The 17472-nt window shown below is 43.1% G+C and overlaps 1 protein-coding gene across 1 annotated transcript; it reads left to right on the forward strand.

Moving 5' to 3' along the window:
- Nucleotides 1-16377: 16377 nt before the first annotated feature.
- LOC131463195 (vomeronasal type-2 receptor 26-like) lies at nucleotides 16378-17118 on the forward strand (the record flags this gene model as incomplete). Its single annotated transcript, XM_058634957.1, has 1 exon — nucleotides 16378-17118. A coding segment is annotated over one exon (741 nt), but the record flags the coding sequence as incomplete, so codon positions are not given.
- Between the last annotated feature and the right edge of the window lie 354 nt (nucleotides 17119-17472).

The raw sequence follows: 17472 nt of genomic DNA on the forward strand, positions 1-17472 counted from the left end.
AAAGATATTCTGAAAAAACTGTTTAGCCTCTGAAAAACGGATTTAATTGCTATTTAAGTCAACATGCACATGTTATATGAGAAAAGTGTGAATCTGTTGGTCAACCCAGGGAAACAATGACTGTGTTGTTTTCTTTTTATGTCTGATTCTCATTTCCAAAGCTTGTGTATTAGATGTAAAAAAGTCAACTTCACCACAACATTTGGTGATCAAGTGTCATTTGATGAGAATGGTGATACCATACCAATATATGACATCAATAATTGGGTGTGGCTCCCTGATGGAAGCGCTGAAGTTTAGAGAGTGGCTGAGGTTAAGAGGTCAGCCTTCAAAGGTGAAAAACTCACACTGGATGAAGACAAAATCTTCTGGAACTTTGAATCCAAACAGGTAACTTCTTAGTTTTGTGTGCGGCATCTCCTCTGTTCATTTTTGTCAAGTCTGAAGAATGGCAAGGTATTCTCCCTTCCACGTCTTCCACAATAATTGCAAGACACTGAGCCTGCTTTGAATATTTTTGTGGAGCTCAAAATAACCAGAACGTGCTGATAGAGGACTTTTAATTCTCTCCCACAAACCACCCATGTGTGATGAATATCAGGGGTAAAACTGCAATCTGCAGGCTTTCTCTTGTAGGAAGTTGGTCAATGTAGCATCACTGTGGGCAGTGCTCAACTCATTGAAGCACCAACAAATTGTTGCTCCTGAATGTAGAAATGCAGATTGAGAAAAATGTTTGTAATTGCATGTGGACCTGGATTCCAAACGTTCAATGTTGACAACTCTTGTTGACATGCAAGTGAAAGGCATGACCCACCATTTGCTGTCTGCACTGATTCCTCTTGTGAGATGTGTTTTCACATCAAGACCAACATTGGTGAAGGGTGGCATTAGTGAGAGCCTGTCCACCACAGAGTGGTTTACTGTTGTCTTTTAGATCTGTAAGTGACACATTTGTAGATAATAACTCTCATTGCGCCTTCTGTGATATGGCGGCCCAAATGAGCTACTTTCTCATGGTAATATCTGAGCAGGAGAGAAGCAATGTGATGAGTGCGGGGAATGATTAGTTGGTGCTTTTCTTCATTTGTGAGAGGTGCCATCATCAAACATTTGCCAACACTGAGCAATCCATCTTCATCTTTGTGAGGGGATTTTGTTTTAGCAATGTTTGCTTCAGATGAAAGAATATTCTTCTTTGAATAGCTCATGCTGCACAGAGCAAATAATCACTGCCATTTATCTGTGTTGTTGTTCTAGGCATCTTCATCCATCATCACAGCACACCTATAGTTTGTGCCAACAATTCAGAGCTTAGTTTTCTTCTCTTGGTGTCACTCAAATTGTGTTTCCTCTGCTCGTTGCTCTTCATTGAACGACCCAGATCATGGACTTGCCAAATAAGACATGCAGCATTTGGTATCAGCTTTGTGCTTTGTGTCTCATGTATCCTGGTGAAAAGCATGGTGGTTCTGGCTGTGTTCAGGGCCTCCAAACCAGGAGGTGAGTCCAGTCTCAAGTGGTTTGGTGCTATGCAGCAGAGAGGGACTGGTTCTGACTTCTGTTCAAGCAGCTGCACTGTCTGGCTTGTCTCTGCTTCACCAGTGCCTCATAAAAACACCCAGTATCACAGTGACAAGAAGTTTATGAGTGTGCTGTTGTGTCCACAGCTGGTTTTGCGGTTTTACTTGGTTATATTGGTTTACTGGCTATCCTCAGTTGTTTGTTGGCTTTTCTAGCAGGGAATCTTCCTTACAGTTTCAACGAGAACATATCCTTTCATGTTCACCACCTCACACCAACAGTAAGTTACCAACCAACAGAGAGTGATTCTTTTTTTGTTCACCTTCTTAAAGTTGGACCAATGTTAAACCATGAACTCATTCTACAGTCAATGCAATGTCTGAGTTCTTTCAACATAAGTGACAGTGTACCAGTAGCTACATTTGCACTTTCCCCAGGAACTAGGAACCATTTAAGGTTCAGGGTAACTTAATGGTTCATGTGGGGCACTTTGTTGCACAACAGCAATAACCACAATCTAAACCTGCCAATAACAGAAATAAAATGCCAAATTTAAATGCATTTATAGGGAGTCTTAAACATTTATAGGTTTTTTTTGGTTTTGTTCTACATTGTATCTGTGGTCAGATGGAAGTGCCAAACTCTCACTGTGCAAGGCTATTTTCCCATGGATTAGTTTAAAACATGTACTGCAGATTTAACTCGATTATTAATCTGGTCAGATTTTATGGACAACAATTATGTTTCCCATCCTGTTTTTGGAAATGTGTAGTGTGATTTTACCTGATATGGCTCTCTGCTGACTAACTCTGCCCTCAGTGAATTAGACAGGACAGATCAGCTAACAGGCTCTGTAGATGTTGCCGTCATGGTTTCACATAGTTGAGGAAATGATCCAGTTAATGACCTGCAGGCTGATGTGGAGGCTGTAGTGTAATAGCAGTGTATGTTGGGTTTCATGTTATGTTGGGTTTCATGTTAATTCACAGATGTAAATCACCAAACTGAAATGCATTGTAACTTTGATATTTTTAATTTAGTAAGAATTAACAATAATTCAGACATGACACACCTGAGGCAAATTAGACGTGACAGAAGTTTTGTTGCAGCGTTATTGCCCATTAATACTGGAAGACGTACATTTATGAGATGTAAAAACAATAATGTTTCATAAACATCATGACATAAATGTAGCAGAGATCATCAACAATGTGGTTTACAGTCACCGTTCAGAGACATTAGATACCTCTTCTCCAGATGCCAGAGCTTCAATGAATATTTTGGAGTTTATTGACATTGTTGAAGAGAAGAGCTAACATGTTAGTTTATTGCAAACAGAAACATAACAGCTCAATAACATAGCTGACTGTAGTCACGGTAAGTCCCAACTTAGTTTGCAGAGTTAAAACAGAAATTATGTTCTTCCAATTATTTTAGATTTATAAAATGATGCATTGTCTTGCCTTGTTCACACAGCCACAGTTTAATAGCAGATAAAAGTTTGTCTTCATTCATTCATTAACACAGCATATCCGTGTGAAATATTGGACAACAAACACACTGATGTAAGACTCAACTAGAAAAAAATAAAAAACTATCTGCTGCTGCGGACCTGCCCCTACACCGTGTTATTCTGCCCTGATAGGTGAAGTGCAAGAATAAACATAATCATGGGTCAATAAAACGGATGATGTAGTGAAAGTACTGAACTCAGAAAAGGGGTAAAGCAGAGGAAAGTCATGAGGATATTTTTAGATAACAAGTTGCTCTTGCTAATGTTCTCTTACTTTTCATCTGCTGTGTCCTCCTCTCTTTATTCCTCCTCTTGTCAGTTACAGGAACAGTTTCATCTAAATGGGATGCACAAAACTGGAGATGTGATTCTTGGTGGACTTTTTGCAATCAACTTATTTTCTGCCAGTCTTGACCTGACTTTTACCTCAGAGTCACAGCTGCCTAACTGTTATGGGTGAGTCTGACAGTATCTGGAGTTGTGAAACATGTGTAACTGTATAACATATTTTGAGTTGTAAACACTTACATGTTTGTGTTAGTTTTTATTTTAAAGGATTCAGACAGGCTCAGACCATGGCCTTGCTATTAATTGAGATTAATGCTATTAATGAGATCAACAGAAACTCCAACCTGCTGCCTAATGTGACTCTGGGATACAGTCTGTACGATAACTGTCTTCAAGTGGGGATTGGATTTTGTGCAGCACTGACCTTAGTCAGTGGTCAAGTAGAGCAAGTTACATTAGAGGAGAACTGTGTAGGAACTCATCCAGTCCTAGGGATTGTGAGTGATCCTACCTCTTCGAATTCTATAGCCATTTCTACAGTCTTAGGTTTATACAAAGTGCCTCTGGTAAGTTGTTTACCCTTGAACAAATGATTACATTTTCAGATTAATTTCAATATAATTATATTAATAATTGTATTATTTGTAACTATATTCAATAAATATCTGACAGTTGAGTAATCAACCATGAATATTTGAATATTTTAGAGAAAATGTTAACTTTTCTCAGAGGAACTGGTCTGCTCTTTTTGCAGGTGAGTTATTTTGCCACATGTTCCTGCCTGAGTGATCGACAAGTTTCCATCTTTCTTTAGGATAACCAAGTGATGATTTTCAGGTGAAAATCTATCTACAAAAAGAAAAGATTGTGTCACCAGTGATGTTACATGTTTCATTTACATAGCTGTGTGGTGTCAGATATACAGCACTTAAAGACAGTGATTAAACATGAGTCTTTGAGGAACCCGTTTAGCAGGATTTCTAGTAAAGATGATTCCAGCCTGTGCACTAATCCCTCTGCTCTGTGTCCACATAGGTGAATGCTATGATTCAGATTCTAAAACACTTTGGTTGGACTTGGGCAGGTCTGGTCTTCAGTGATGATGGTTATGGAGTCCACGCTGCCCGATCCTTTCACTCTGATCTGGGTCCAGCTGGTGGAGGTTGTCTGGCTTACACTGAGATTTTGCCCTGGGGTGATGACCCGGCTGAACCAAGGAGAATAGTGAATGTGATGAGGAAATCTACAGCTTGAGTGGTGATTGTGTTTGCACATAAGGGTCACATGACTAACCTCATGGAAGAGGTTAGTCCTGAAAGAGATTTTTGCATAAAAACTAAGCTTTTAGAAAACAGATTTACAGAGCCGCTAAAGGGACATCGAAAAAGAAAAACTATACGTTTCTCGTGCGCACCAGAAAGTATCTCATGAGCATACAACTTCAAAATAAAAGCACACCAACAGTTAGCAATAACATAAATATAATCTCAAATACAAATGACTTAGAGTCCCTAATACTCATCGAAGACCTCCACATCCATCCCTTCATCTTCGGCTGTGGAGAACGCGTCGTCCTCGGAGGAGGGAGGTACCTGGGGACCTATGTCGTCACCATTGGATGGGCGGAGCAGAGGAGCCCGTGGTTTGGGGGTATGACTTGTACTGGCTGGCTGATCTGGGCAGACGGGCAAGCGCTCTCTCTCCAGAGAGGCCGTTCCCCACAGTCGAGTGCGACCCGTCAGATGATTTATGGTGAACCCCACCCTGGCTTCCTCGGAGGCGAAGGTGTTGGTCTGGAGAGTTTAGAGAATGGAACAGTTCGTGAGGAACGGATTACAGCCCTCCGCATCGCCGGCGTAGCGCTCGGGTACCCCGACCCGAGGCTCTGTGACAGGACCATGCTGAGTTGGAGCCGGTGGGGGTGGATCCAGGGAGACTGGTGGAGCAAAGGTCTGAGCTAGGGTGGTGGTGAGCTGCTGGACCTGGGTGGCTAGTGCGGCGACGCCTTGCTCTTGATTTGCTGCTGCTTATCGAACCTCAGCTGCGGTGGAGGCTAAGATTTCCTCATGGCGTTGGAGCTGATCCTCAACTAGACCCAGGCATGCCAGCGGCTCGACGGTGTGTGCTGGTTCCATGTCTGGCCAGATTGTAGTGTAACGGGTCGGGGTAGGACCCAAATGCAGCACACATACACATAGGCAGACAGACAGTCGGTAATGACTTTTATTCTTCACATTTTCAATGGACAAATCAAAGACGGCACAATAGTATAAACTTGCTTCATGGTGTGCAGCTGGTGATCCCTGTGGCTGAAGCAGCAAGCAGACTCTGAGGAAATAGCAGGAAATGGACCTGAGGCTTATCTGTTCCGTCACTGCAAGCAGACTGAAGACAGGCAGAATCCATTGTCAGGGGCGGAAGGCTGGGTCGATCACCAGAACAGAAACAGAGCAGACAGGTCGGGGACAGGCAGGGTCAAAACCGGGGAATCAATCCAAAAAATGCGGGAGAGACTAGTGCAAACGACATAGAACAATCTGGCAGTGACTGCACGGTGGAGAGGAGTATATATAGTGGGCTGATTAGTGATCAGGGGCAGCTGCTGCGAACAGGTGAGTGGAGTTGAGCTGATGAGGAGGGAGTGGCTGATGAGGAGGCAGTGGCTGGTAGGTGAGTGAGGAGGAGGGGCTGGTGAGCTGAGGTGAATGAGATGACAGAGAGAAGATCATGACAATGACTCTTTTCATTCACACATGCATGACACTGCTTTCAATGCTCACCTCCATGGAGAGGGGGTTAGGTCTGTTCAGGACTAACCCTCCCCCTTTTCAGGCTCCTCTGCAGTATCATGGTGATAAGAGCCATGCAGAGAGAACAGCAGGAGCACATAAAAGACATGCTCAGACCTCACAATGTCCTCGTTTTAAGATACTGGAATCTCTTTCAAAATACATTGATCATTTTGACAACTGTGATGACAACATTAACAATTATTTTAGTGAGATAGACCAAGGTCTTATTGACCTTCCCTATGCAACTGAAAGGGAGAAGATTAATCATGTGGAGAAGACCAGCTCTAATGCTGTCCGCAGGTTTATATAAGTGTTGATGAGATTACTTCCATAGTTGCAGCCTTTCATGTTAAACATACCCATCACAAACACCTAAGAAATGCCCCAGGCTTGGAAGAAAATCCATATTTTAAGTCCCTGTTCGTGCGCAACCTTCACCCATGCATATACACTCATGGTGTGCTACAAACAAGCTAAGGTAAACTTTCCATGCTTGAGATAAAGAAAATATCTCAGGTGGCTTGGGAATCAGTTGTCCCTCCACAGGCAAGAGATAAAACCTTTAAACATGACAGGACAACTCCAAAAGTGTCACCCAGACGAAAGGCTTCAAAATCTCGTCCTCACAACAGAACAAAGGTGGGTCATCTGCTCCAGACAGTTAGCCTCCTCTGTGTCCACTAACATGGACTCACCAGCTGCTCAGCCTCTGGGCAGATGATATACCAGGTCCTTCGGGAGAGTAGTCTGTGGAAAATAATTGCTATTTATGTTACTAATTTTGTATCTTTGAATGATAGAGAAATTGGACAATCTATGTCAGATATCGTGTATATGTGATTACATTTACCTTAATCATTTGGCAGATGCATCTTAGATGGACACATCAGCACATATAGAGTAGTGGAGCCAGGAAGGTAACCTACGACCTTCTAATTGAAAGATGACCCGCTCTATCACTGACCCACAATAATGAGGATTAAACCATATTAAATAAACAACATTAAACAACAAACACAACATACAATGAACAATTCCAATTCAATTTTATTTGTATAGCGCCAAATCATTACATACATTATCAACATCAAGGAGAGCAGAGAAACCCAACAGTTCACACAATGAGCAAGCACTAGGCATCAGTGGAGAGAAAAAGAACTCCCTTTTAACAGGAAGAAATCTCTGACAGAACCAGACTCAGAGATGTGCAGCATCTGCCAAGACAGGTTGGGGTGAAAGGAAAAATGGGGACAGAGGAGAGGTGGGGGACAGAAAGGACAAGAGGGAGTTGAGGTAGAGACAGAAGAGAGAGACCAGGAGCAGATATACAACAACTCTATCAAGTTACAAGTTTATACAGGACAGTTTTGAGTCTTAGGTCAATGATGACATGTTTATAGAATTACAATGCAATTTATATAAGCAGCAGCAGAGACTGTTGATAAAAAATGTACTGATATTGACTTATAATTATAGCATAATAATAATTGTGACAATATGTATGATAATAATAGCCTCAAAACTGGATCTTGATCCTGCAACCTGCAAGATGAGGACACAGAGAGTAAAGGAAGGAAAGACACAAACTAGGGAGAGAAAGAACAAGGTTAATGACATATAAAAAGTCATAACAGACCTCACCTGCTGTATTTCAGTATATGTTGCAGTGTTGTTGTCCATCACGACTTGACTAAGAAGACTTACATATACGTAATAAATGTGTGTAAAAACAATAATATTTGTAATAAACATCATCATAACACAGATGTAGCAGAACTCAGAAACAGTGTGTTTTACTGTCACTGTTCAGAGAGATTAAATGTTGGCGCTTCAATAAATATGTTTGGAGCAGCTCAAAAACATAACTGATGTAAAACTTTGTCAATTAAAAGATGAAATACAAACACTTGCACCATGAAGATAATGACAGCAGGATTATGTGTAAATGACACATGAAGTTGCTGAGGACCTGCCCATACAGCTTGTTATTCTGCCCTGATAGGTGATGTGCAAGAATAAACATTATCATAAGTCAATAAAAGATGATGTAGTGATGGGACTGAACTCAGTAACGGGATGAACCAGAGCAACGTCATGAGGGAATTTTTAGACACCTTGCTCTCACTGATGTTGTATTCCTGCTTCTCCTCTGCTGTGTCCTCCTCTCTTTATTCCTCCTCTTGTCAGTTACAGGGACAGTTTCATCTGAATCGTATGCATAAAACTGGAGATGTGATTCTAGGTGGGATTTTTGCAATCAACTTATTTACTGCTGATTCTGACCTGACTTTTACCTCAGAGCCACAGCTGCCTACCTGCTATGGGTGAGTCTGACAGGGAAACAGTAATATTAAGAAGCTTTTGTTAAGCTAATCAGTATGACATATTTACCTCATATTTTTAAAAATATGAACTGATTACATTATATCTGGCATTTTTAAGCATTGAAATTTGATTGTGGGTGTTGATGATGATATTATTTTCAGTATCTGTTTTCCTGAAATATGTATCTTTTCACTTTTAAAAAAAATGAACACTTATTTTTCTGTTAGGATTGATATCACAGGATTCAGACAGGCTCAGACCATGGCCTTTGCTATCAATGAGATCAACAGGAACTCAAACCTGCTGCCTAATGTGACTCTGGGATACAGTCTGTATGATAACTGCCTTCAAGTGGGGATTGGATTTCCTGCAGCACTGACCTTAGTCAGTGGTCAAGAAGAACAAGTTACATTAGAGGAGAACTGTGTAGGAACTCCTCCAGTCCTAGGGATTGTGGGTGATACTACCTCTTCAAATTCTATAGCCATTTCTACAGTCTTAGGTTTGTACAGAGTGCCTATGGTAAGTTTTTAAGTCTTCCACTTCAATCATTTTGGTGACTAAATTTAAATTAGATTCTATTATTTGCATTTAATTGAGATATGACAGTTGAGTAATCAACCTTATATATTTAAAAACAAATGTCTATTAGTTGTCTGCTTTTTTTGCAGGTGAGTTATTTTGCCACATGTTCCTGCCTGAGTGATCGACAGAAATTCCCATCTTTCTTTAGGACGATCCCAAGTGATGCTTTTCAGGTGAAAATCACACCCCCTGAAAAAATGTCTCACTCATGTCTCATTTACAGAGTTGTGTGGTGTCACATATACAACACTTAAAGACAGTGATTAAACATGAGTCTTTGATTAACCTGTTTAGCAGGATTTCTAGTAAAGATGATTCCAGCCTGTGCACTAATCCCTCTGCTCTGTGTCTACATAGGTGAATGCTATGATTCAGATTCTTAAACACTTTGGTTGGACTTGGGCAGGTCTGATCATCAGTGATAATGATTATGGAGTCCATGCTGCCCGATCCTTTCACTCTGACCTGGGTCCTGCTGGTGGAGGTTGTCTGGCTTATACAGAGAGTTTGCCCTGGGGTTACAATCCTGCTGAATTGAGGAGGGTAGTGGATGTTGTGAAGAAATCTACAGCCCGAGTGGTGATTGTGTTTGCAAATAAGAGTCGCACAATTAACTTCATGAAAGAGGTCAGTCATTAAAAAGATATTCTGAAAAAAAATGTTTAGCCTCTGAAAAACCGATTTAATTAAACTGTAAGGTTACCGGGACCATTACTTTATAATAGTAATTATAATTCAATGTACAGGTGGTGAGGCAGAATGTGACAGGCATGCAGTGGATTGGCAGTGAAACCTGGACAACAGCTGCTGCGCTCCAGACTCCTGACTTCACCCCGTACCTGGGTGGCACACTGGGCATCTCCATCCGTCGAGGAGAAATACCAGGACTCAGAGACTTCCTGTTACAAATACGTCCTGATCTACATCACAACAACACAGATGGAAACAGCAGGGTGAGAATTTCCCGCTGACAGGTTATTTGTGAGTATTATATACTCGCTTTAATACACACAATAATTATCTTTCAGGTGAATCAGTTTTGGGAACACACATTTCAGTGTAGATTTGCACCACTTCCAGCAGGTTGGGTGGAAGCTGGAGGAGAATTATGCACTGGACAGGAAGTTATAGAGAATGTGGAGAATAAATTAGTGGATGTTTCAAACCTCAGGTCAGAGTATAATGTGTATAAGGCTGTGTACGCACTGGCGTATGCTCTTGATGACATGCTGCAGTGTGAGCCAGGGAGAGGACCTTTCAGCAACAACACCTGTGCTCATTTACAAAGACTGGAGCCATGGCAGGTGAGATATCAGTTTACACTAATATTATTTAATTAGATTCTTTGTATTTATATTATTTCTTGACTTGAATGAAGTGTAAGTGTAAAAATATTTTATTTTGTTCAAGTTAAATAACAGACAAATAGAAGTCATGTCCATTTGCACCCTTGTTTTACATTCCTTTTAAGTCAACATGCACATGTTATATGAGAAAAATGTGAATCTGTTAGTAAGCCGAGGCAAACAAAGACTGCAATAATTGTCTTACCTGTTTTCTTTTTATGTCTGATTCTCATATCCAAAGCTTGTGTATTACTTGGAAAAAGTCAACTTCACCACAACATTTGGTGATCAAGTGTCATTTGATGAGAATGGTGATACCATACCAATATATGACATCATGAATTGGGTGTGGCTCCCTGATGGAAGAGCTAAAGTTCAGAGAGTGGGTGAGGTTAAAAGGTCAGCCTTCAAAGGTGAAGAACTCACACTGGATGAAGACAAAATCTTCTGGAACTTTGAATCCAAACAGGTAACTTCTTAGTTTTTTTTAGTGTGTGGCATCTCCTCTGTTTATTTTTGTCAAGTCTGAAGAATGGCAAGGTATTCTCCCTTCCACGTCTTCCACAATAATTGCAAGACACTGAGCCTGCTTTGAATATTTTTGTGGAGCTCAAAATGACCAGAACATGCTGATAGAGGATTTGACTTTTAATTCTCTCCCACAAACCACCCATGTGTGATGAATGTCAGGGGTAAACCTGCAATGTGCAGGCTTTCTCTTGTAGGAAGTTGTTCAATGTAGCATCACTGTGGGCAGTGCGCAACTCATTGAAGCACCAACAAATTGTTGCTCCTGTCTGAATGTAGAAATGCAGATTGAGAAAAATGTTTGTAATTGCATGTGGACATGGATTCCAAAAGTTCAATGTTGGCAACTCTTGTTGACATGCAAGTGAAAGGCATGACCCACCATTTGCTGTCTGCACTGATTCCTCTTGTGAGATGTGTTTTCACATCAAGACCAACATTGGGGAAGGGTGGCATTAGTGAGAGCCTGTCCACCACAGAGTGGTTTACTGTTGTCTTTTAGCTCTGTAAGTGACACATTTGTAGATAATAACTCTCATTGCGCTTTCTGTGTGATTTGCACATACAAGGAATTTGTTCTGGTGTCATTGGTGCATAACAAGCATACAACATTTAAAAAAAAGTTAAGTGAAACAAGTATACGTATATATACACAGTATATAAATGTTTTTTTTTTGTTTTTTTTTTTTTTAAAGATGAAAAAGAGCACTACAGAAGAGCAGTAAATAGCAGTACAGCTGGGCAGTAAGTGAGTAACAGTGAAATATTCACCAGGTGCAAAAGTTCACAGCAATGACGTTAATGTAACGCATAAAAAGGATGTAATGATAATGTGACATGTAGAGGCAGAGGAGGAGTGTGAGGAGTCAGAGTGTCAGGGGGGGGCTCCGGGCCTTGTTGATAAGGTTAGTAGCAGACGGGAAAAAACTGTTCTTGTGGCGTGAGGTTCTGGTCCTGATGGACCGCAGCCTCCTGCCAGAGGGGAGTGACTCAAAAAGTGTCTGTCCGGGGTGGGAGGGATCAGCCATAATCTTTCCTGCACACCTCAGAGTTCTGGAGGCGAACAGGTCCTGGAGAGATGGAAGATTGCAGCCAATCACCTTCTCTGCAGACCGAATGACACGCTGCAGTCTGCCCTTGTCCTTGGCCGTGGCAGCAGCGTACCAGATGGTGATGGAGGAGGTGAGGATGGACTCAATGATGGAGGAGTAGAAGTGCACCATCATTGTCTTTGGCAGGTTGAATTTCTTCAGCTGCCGCAGGAAGTACATCCTCTGCTGGGCTTTTTTGATGAGAGAGCTGATGTTCAGCTCCCACTTGAGGTCCTGGGAGATGATAGTTCCCAGGAAGCGAAAGGAATCCACAGTGTCAATTGTGGAGTCACAGAGGTTGTCACAGAGGTTGTGGAGTCACAGAGCTTGACGGACTGGTGACTGGAGGTGCAGCTGTTTGTGTACAGGGAGAAGAGCAGAGGAGAAAGAACGCAGCCCTGGGGGGATCCGGTGCTGATGACCTGTGAGTCGGAGACATGTTTTCCCAGCTTCACATGCTGCTTCCTGTCAGACAGGAAGTCCGTGATCCACCTGCAGATGGAGTCAGGCACGCTCAGCTGGGAGAGCTTCTCCTGGAGCAGAGCCGGGATGATGGTGTTGAAGGCAGAGCTGAAATCCACAAACAGGATCCTGGCGTAGGTTCCTGCAGAGTCCAGGTGCTGGAGGATGTGGTGGAGGGCCAGATTAATTGCATCGTCTACAGACCTGTTGGCTCTGTAGGCAAACTGCAGTGGGTCCAGGAGTGGGTTGGTGATGGCTTTCAGGTGTGAAAGCACAAGACGCTCAAAGGACTTCATAACCACAGAGGTCAGGGCGACGGGTCTGTAGTCATTAAGTCCTGTGGACCTTGGCTTTTTGGGAACAGGGATTGTTGTCGAGGTCTTGAAGCAGGCTGGCACGTGACATGTCTCCAATGAGGTGTTGAAAATGTCTGTGAACACTGGAGACAGCTGATCAGCGCAGTGCTTCAAGCTGGATGGGGAGACAGAATCCGGACCAGCTGCTTTCCTGGGATTCTGTTTCCTGAAGAGTTAGTTGACGTCCCTCTCGTGGATGGAAAGAGTCAACACTGAGGTGGGTGGGGAGGTGGAGGGGGGACCTTTAAGGTGGGCATTGGTGGAGATGCCCAGGCCCCTGCTGAGGTGGGGGAGGTGGAGGTGAAACACTGGAGCTGGGGGTGTTGGGAGGTGTTGTGGGGGATGGTTGCAGGGCTGTCCCTCTGTCTTTCAAAGCGGCAGTAGAACTCGTTCAGGTCGTTGGCTAGGCATTGGTCGTTAAAGGAGTGGGGGGCTTTAGGCTTGTAGTTGGTGATCTGCCTAAGCCCTTTCCAGACAGACGCAGAGTCGTTGGCTGAGAATTGGTGTTGGAGCTTCTCAGAGTACAGTCGTTTAGCCTCTTTCACCGCTTTGCTAAACTTGTACTTTGCCTCTTTAAGTCTGTCTTTGTCTCCACTCCTGATCCAACCTTAACCTTCTGAGCTTGGCTGTGAACCAGGGTTTGTCATTGTTGTAACTCACCCTAGTGCATGATGGAACACAGCAGTCCTCACAGAAGCTGATGTATGACGTCACAGCCTCTGTGTACTCATCCAGACTGTTGGTAGCAGTCCTGAATACATCCCAGTCAGTAGAGTCCAAACACGCCTGTAGATCCTCCACAGCCTCACTGGTCCACTTCTTTGATGTCCTCACTACAGGTTTGCAGAGCTTTAGTTTCTGCCTGTAAGCAGGAATCAGGTGGACCATGACGTGGTCAGAGAGTCCCAGTGCAGCACGGGGGACGGCGTGATAAGCATCCCTGACTGTGGTGTAACAGTGATCCAGAATGTTCTCATCTCTGGTCAGGCATTTAATAAACTGTCTGTACTTGGGGAGTTCACAAGTGAGGTTTCCTTTGTTAAAGTCACCTAGGACAATAACTAAAGAGTCCGGGTTGATCCGCTCCACACACAGTATCTGATCGGCGAGCATGCGCTGTGCGTCCTGCACACTGGCGTGCAGTGGAATGTAAACACCGACCAGAATGAATGAAGCAAACTCACGGGGTGAATAAAAAGGCTTGCAGTTTATGATGAAAGATTCCAGGTCAGGAGAACAGTGCTGCTGGATCACTGTCACGTCGTTGCACCAGCCACTGTTGATGTAAAAACATATTCCTCCACCTTTGGTTTTGCCGGAAAGTTCTGTGTCTCTGTCCGCTCTGTAGAGTTGGAAGCCTGCCAGCTGCAGCGCAGAGTCCGGTATTAATCCACACAGCCACGTCTCCGTGAAGCACAAAACAGCCGATGAGTAGAAGTCCCTGTTTTTCCCCAACAGCAGTTGTAATTCCTCCAGTTTATTGGCCTGTGAACGCACATTAGAAAGAAATATTCCCGGTAGCGGTGTGCGTAATCCGCGCTGGCGAAGACGCACGAGCGCACCGGCCCGTTTCCCTCTCCTCCGGCGTTTCACTGCGTGAGCAACGGTGAGCACACCTTTGACCAGAATGTCCAAAATTTCCAGTGTGGGGAGAAGAAAAGTAGGAAATAAGTCCGCTGGTGTTGTTACCCTGATGTTCATGAGCTCTTCTCTGGTAAAAGAGCTCCGGGTACAATCGCAAAAGACGGAGTTAAAACACAAAACAAGACAAAACAACGCGCACCAACACACCGAGGCAACCATCCGCGGCGCCATCTTGGTGTATAGGTAAGCCAGGTAAGTAACTGCAATAAGTAATAGCAGTTCAGACTCCATCATTGATATAAAATGTCTAACCACAAAATGCTAAGCATAAGTGCTCCTTTGCTCTCAGATGTGGCTCATGCCATGCTGTAGATTGCCACGGCAGCTGTGGCACTGTTGCAAAAGACATATTGTCGTATAGTCTCTAACATCCTTGCTGATGCCACCGAGTAGCAAAGACATTCAATCATATTCAGCACTTGACTTGAGTTTGAACTTGATCCTTGCTGAGGTTATTATCTTCATAACATAGCATTCTGAGCAGCACTGTTCGGCTTGATTTCTGTCCACACGTCTCCGGAGTACAGCCTCCCACTCCAGAGACTACAGCGGCAGGTCTGTGATGCCGCTCGCAATCGCCGGCGCTGTCCCTGAATACACCACTCCACTTTAAAAGACTGCTGTTAAATATAGAGGTTTCCCTGGTAGTTGTTGGAAATTAACCCACATTTTTAGGATTATTAAGTAGTTTTAAGTGATCTACAGTTCGGCGCTGTTCGGGTTGATTTGTGAGTGGGACGTCTCTTCCTGTGACAGGACTCTGGCCAGTCAGCGGCCGGCAGTCTGACCAATCATTGCATAATACCTACTACTAGCACGCTTGGAACTTCCCTGGAGCAGGTACTAAAAATAGTACCTGGTACTAGATACTATGCTAGTGGAAACGCTACTTAAACCGTGACGTGGCGTGGCGAGTAGAGCCGGTGGAAATGCGCCATTAATGATGGTCAGTACCAGTGTGCTTTATCTTTCTCAGTGGGGGGCAGACTCTGCATCTTCATTGTGAAGCATTGTTTGTATGAACTCAATGCACTGTCTCTTCATGTCGGGTGTGAGACAATGAATATGGTTCATAGTTTGGTTTCTGTTACATGGAAGGTGCTGTCTGGGTGAGCTTAACAGTAATTGTGCCACCCAGTTGTTGCCCTTGTCTAGATAAAAACATCTCTCCATGATGTCAAGAGAAGCTTGATCATCCACTAAAACAGCAACCTTATCATCATTCCATCTATTCTCAAAAACTGCAGAACCTAGTTTGTCAATGTTCTTCCTAAAATTATTTCTTGTGTAGGAAAAAGATATAGAGCAACTGGGATGAGATGACACATGGTTGAAATTCTCCATTACCTGGACATGGGGAGATGTACAACCACTGCTGAGTACAAGCATTTTCACAACATTGACACTCATTGGTTTGCAAGCTGTTTCCAGGCAGACTTCACACACTATGATTCACACAAGGTCCAGCTGCTTCATGTAGTTATGTACAAGTATCACCATCCACAGGGCTGAATTGCAATAGACATGCAACAGAAAATCCATAACAACACACAGAACATGGAAACGTATGGAGGGGCCCTCATAAGATACAATAACAGACTGATTTTTCTCCACACAGCCTCCTCGGTCAGTGTGCAGTGAGAGTTGTCCTGCAGGTACCCGCATGGCCAGAAAGAAGGGGGAACCTGAGTGTTGTTTTGACTGTGTCCCTTGTTCTGGAGGAAAGATCAGTAATACAACTGGTGAGTCTGAAGCTTTAAACACAGTTCAGAGACGTTGTAGAAACATGTATCTCATCACTTTTTTTTCTCAGACTCCATGAAGTGCACCAGTTGTCCAGAAGATTTCTGGTCAAGCCCCCAGCGTGACCACTGTGTTCCTAAGAAAACAGAGTTCCTCTCCTACCATGAGCCTCTGGGTATCTGCTTGACAACCATCTCACTGTTGGGCACATGTATCTGTGTTGTTGTTCTGGGCATCTTCATCCATCATCACAACACACCTATAGTTCGTGCCAACAATTCAGAACTCAGTTTTCTTCTCTTGGTGTCACTCAAATTGTGTTTCCTCTGTTCATTGCTCTTCATTGGACGACCCAAATTGTGGACTTGCCAACTAAGACATGCAGCATTTGGCATCAGCTTTGTGCTTTGTGTCTCATGTATCCTGGTGAAAACCATGGTGGTTCTGGCTGTGTTCAGGGCCTCCAAACCAGGAGGTGAGTCTACTCTCAAGTGGTTTGGTTCTGTGCAGCAGAGAGGGACAGTACTGGTTCTGACTTCTGTTCAAGCAGCAATCTGCACTGTCTGGCTTGTCTCTGCTTCACCAGTGCCTCATAAAAACACCCAGTATCACAATGACAAGATAGTTTATGAATGTGCAGTTGGCTCCACAGTTGGTTTTGCAGTTTTACTTGGTTATATTGGTTTACTGGCTGTCCTCAGTTGTTTGTTGGCTTTTCTAGCAAGGAATCTTCCAGACAGTTTCAATGAGGCCAAACTCATCACTTTCAGCATGTTAATCTTCTGTGCAGTGTGGGTGGCCTTTATACCTGCTTACATCAGCTCACCAGGCAAATATGCAGATGCAGTGGAGGTATTTGCCATCCTGGCCTCCAGTTTCGGCCTCTTGGTGGCGCTGTTTGGACCGAAATGTTATATAATCATGTTGAGACCAGAGAGAAACACAAAGAAAGCTGTGATGGGTCGAGGTACCACAAACTAAAATTGTGATCTCTGCTGTCTCTCTGTCTATCCTCTATATTTCAGAATTGACTGGTAATCATAAGATTACAATACACATAATACAATTGATAAAAAAAATACTTAAACTATTTTATTTTTCTTATTCTTCCAATGTTTAGAGTTCATGTCATTTTATATAACTACTTCTAGTAGGAAAAGTAACTATTATTTGTTATTTATTATTTATGTATTATTATTTCACATTTATTTGAAATCGATACATTTCGACCTGCTAAATGTGGCACCATGGTGTATGATTAGTGTGTAGCTTTAG

This window comes from Solea solea, chromosome 7 (genome assembly GCF_958295425.1).
Source record: "Solea solea chromosome 7, fSolSol10.1, whole genome shotgun sequence".
Taxonomy (NCBI): Eukaryota; Metazoa; Chordata; class Actinopteri; order Pleuronectiformes; family Soleidae; genus Solea; species Solea solea.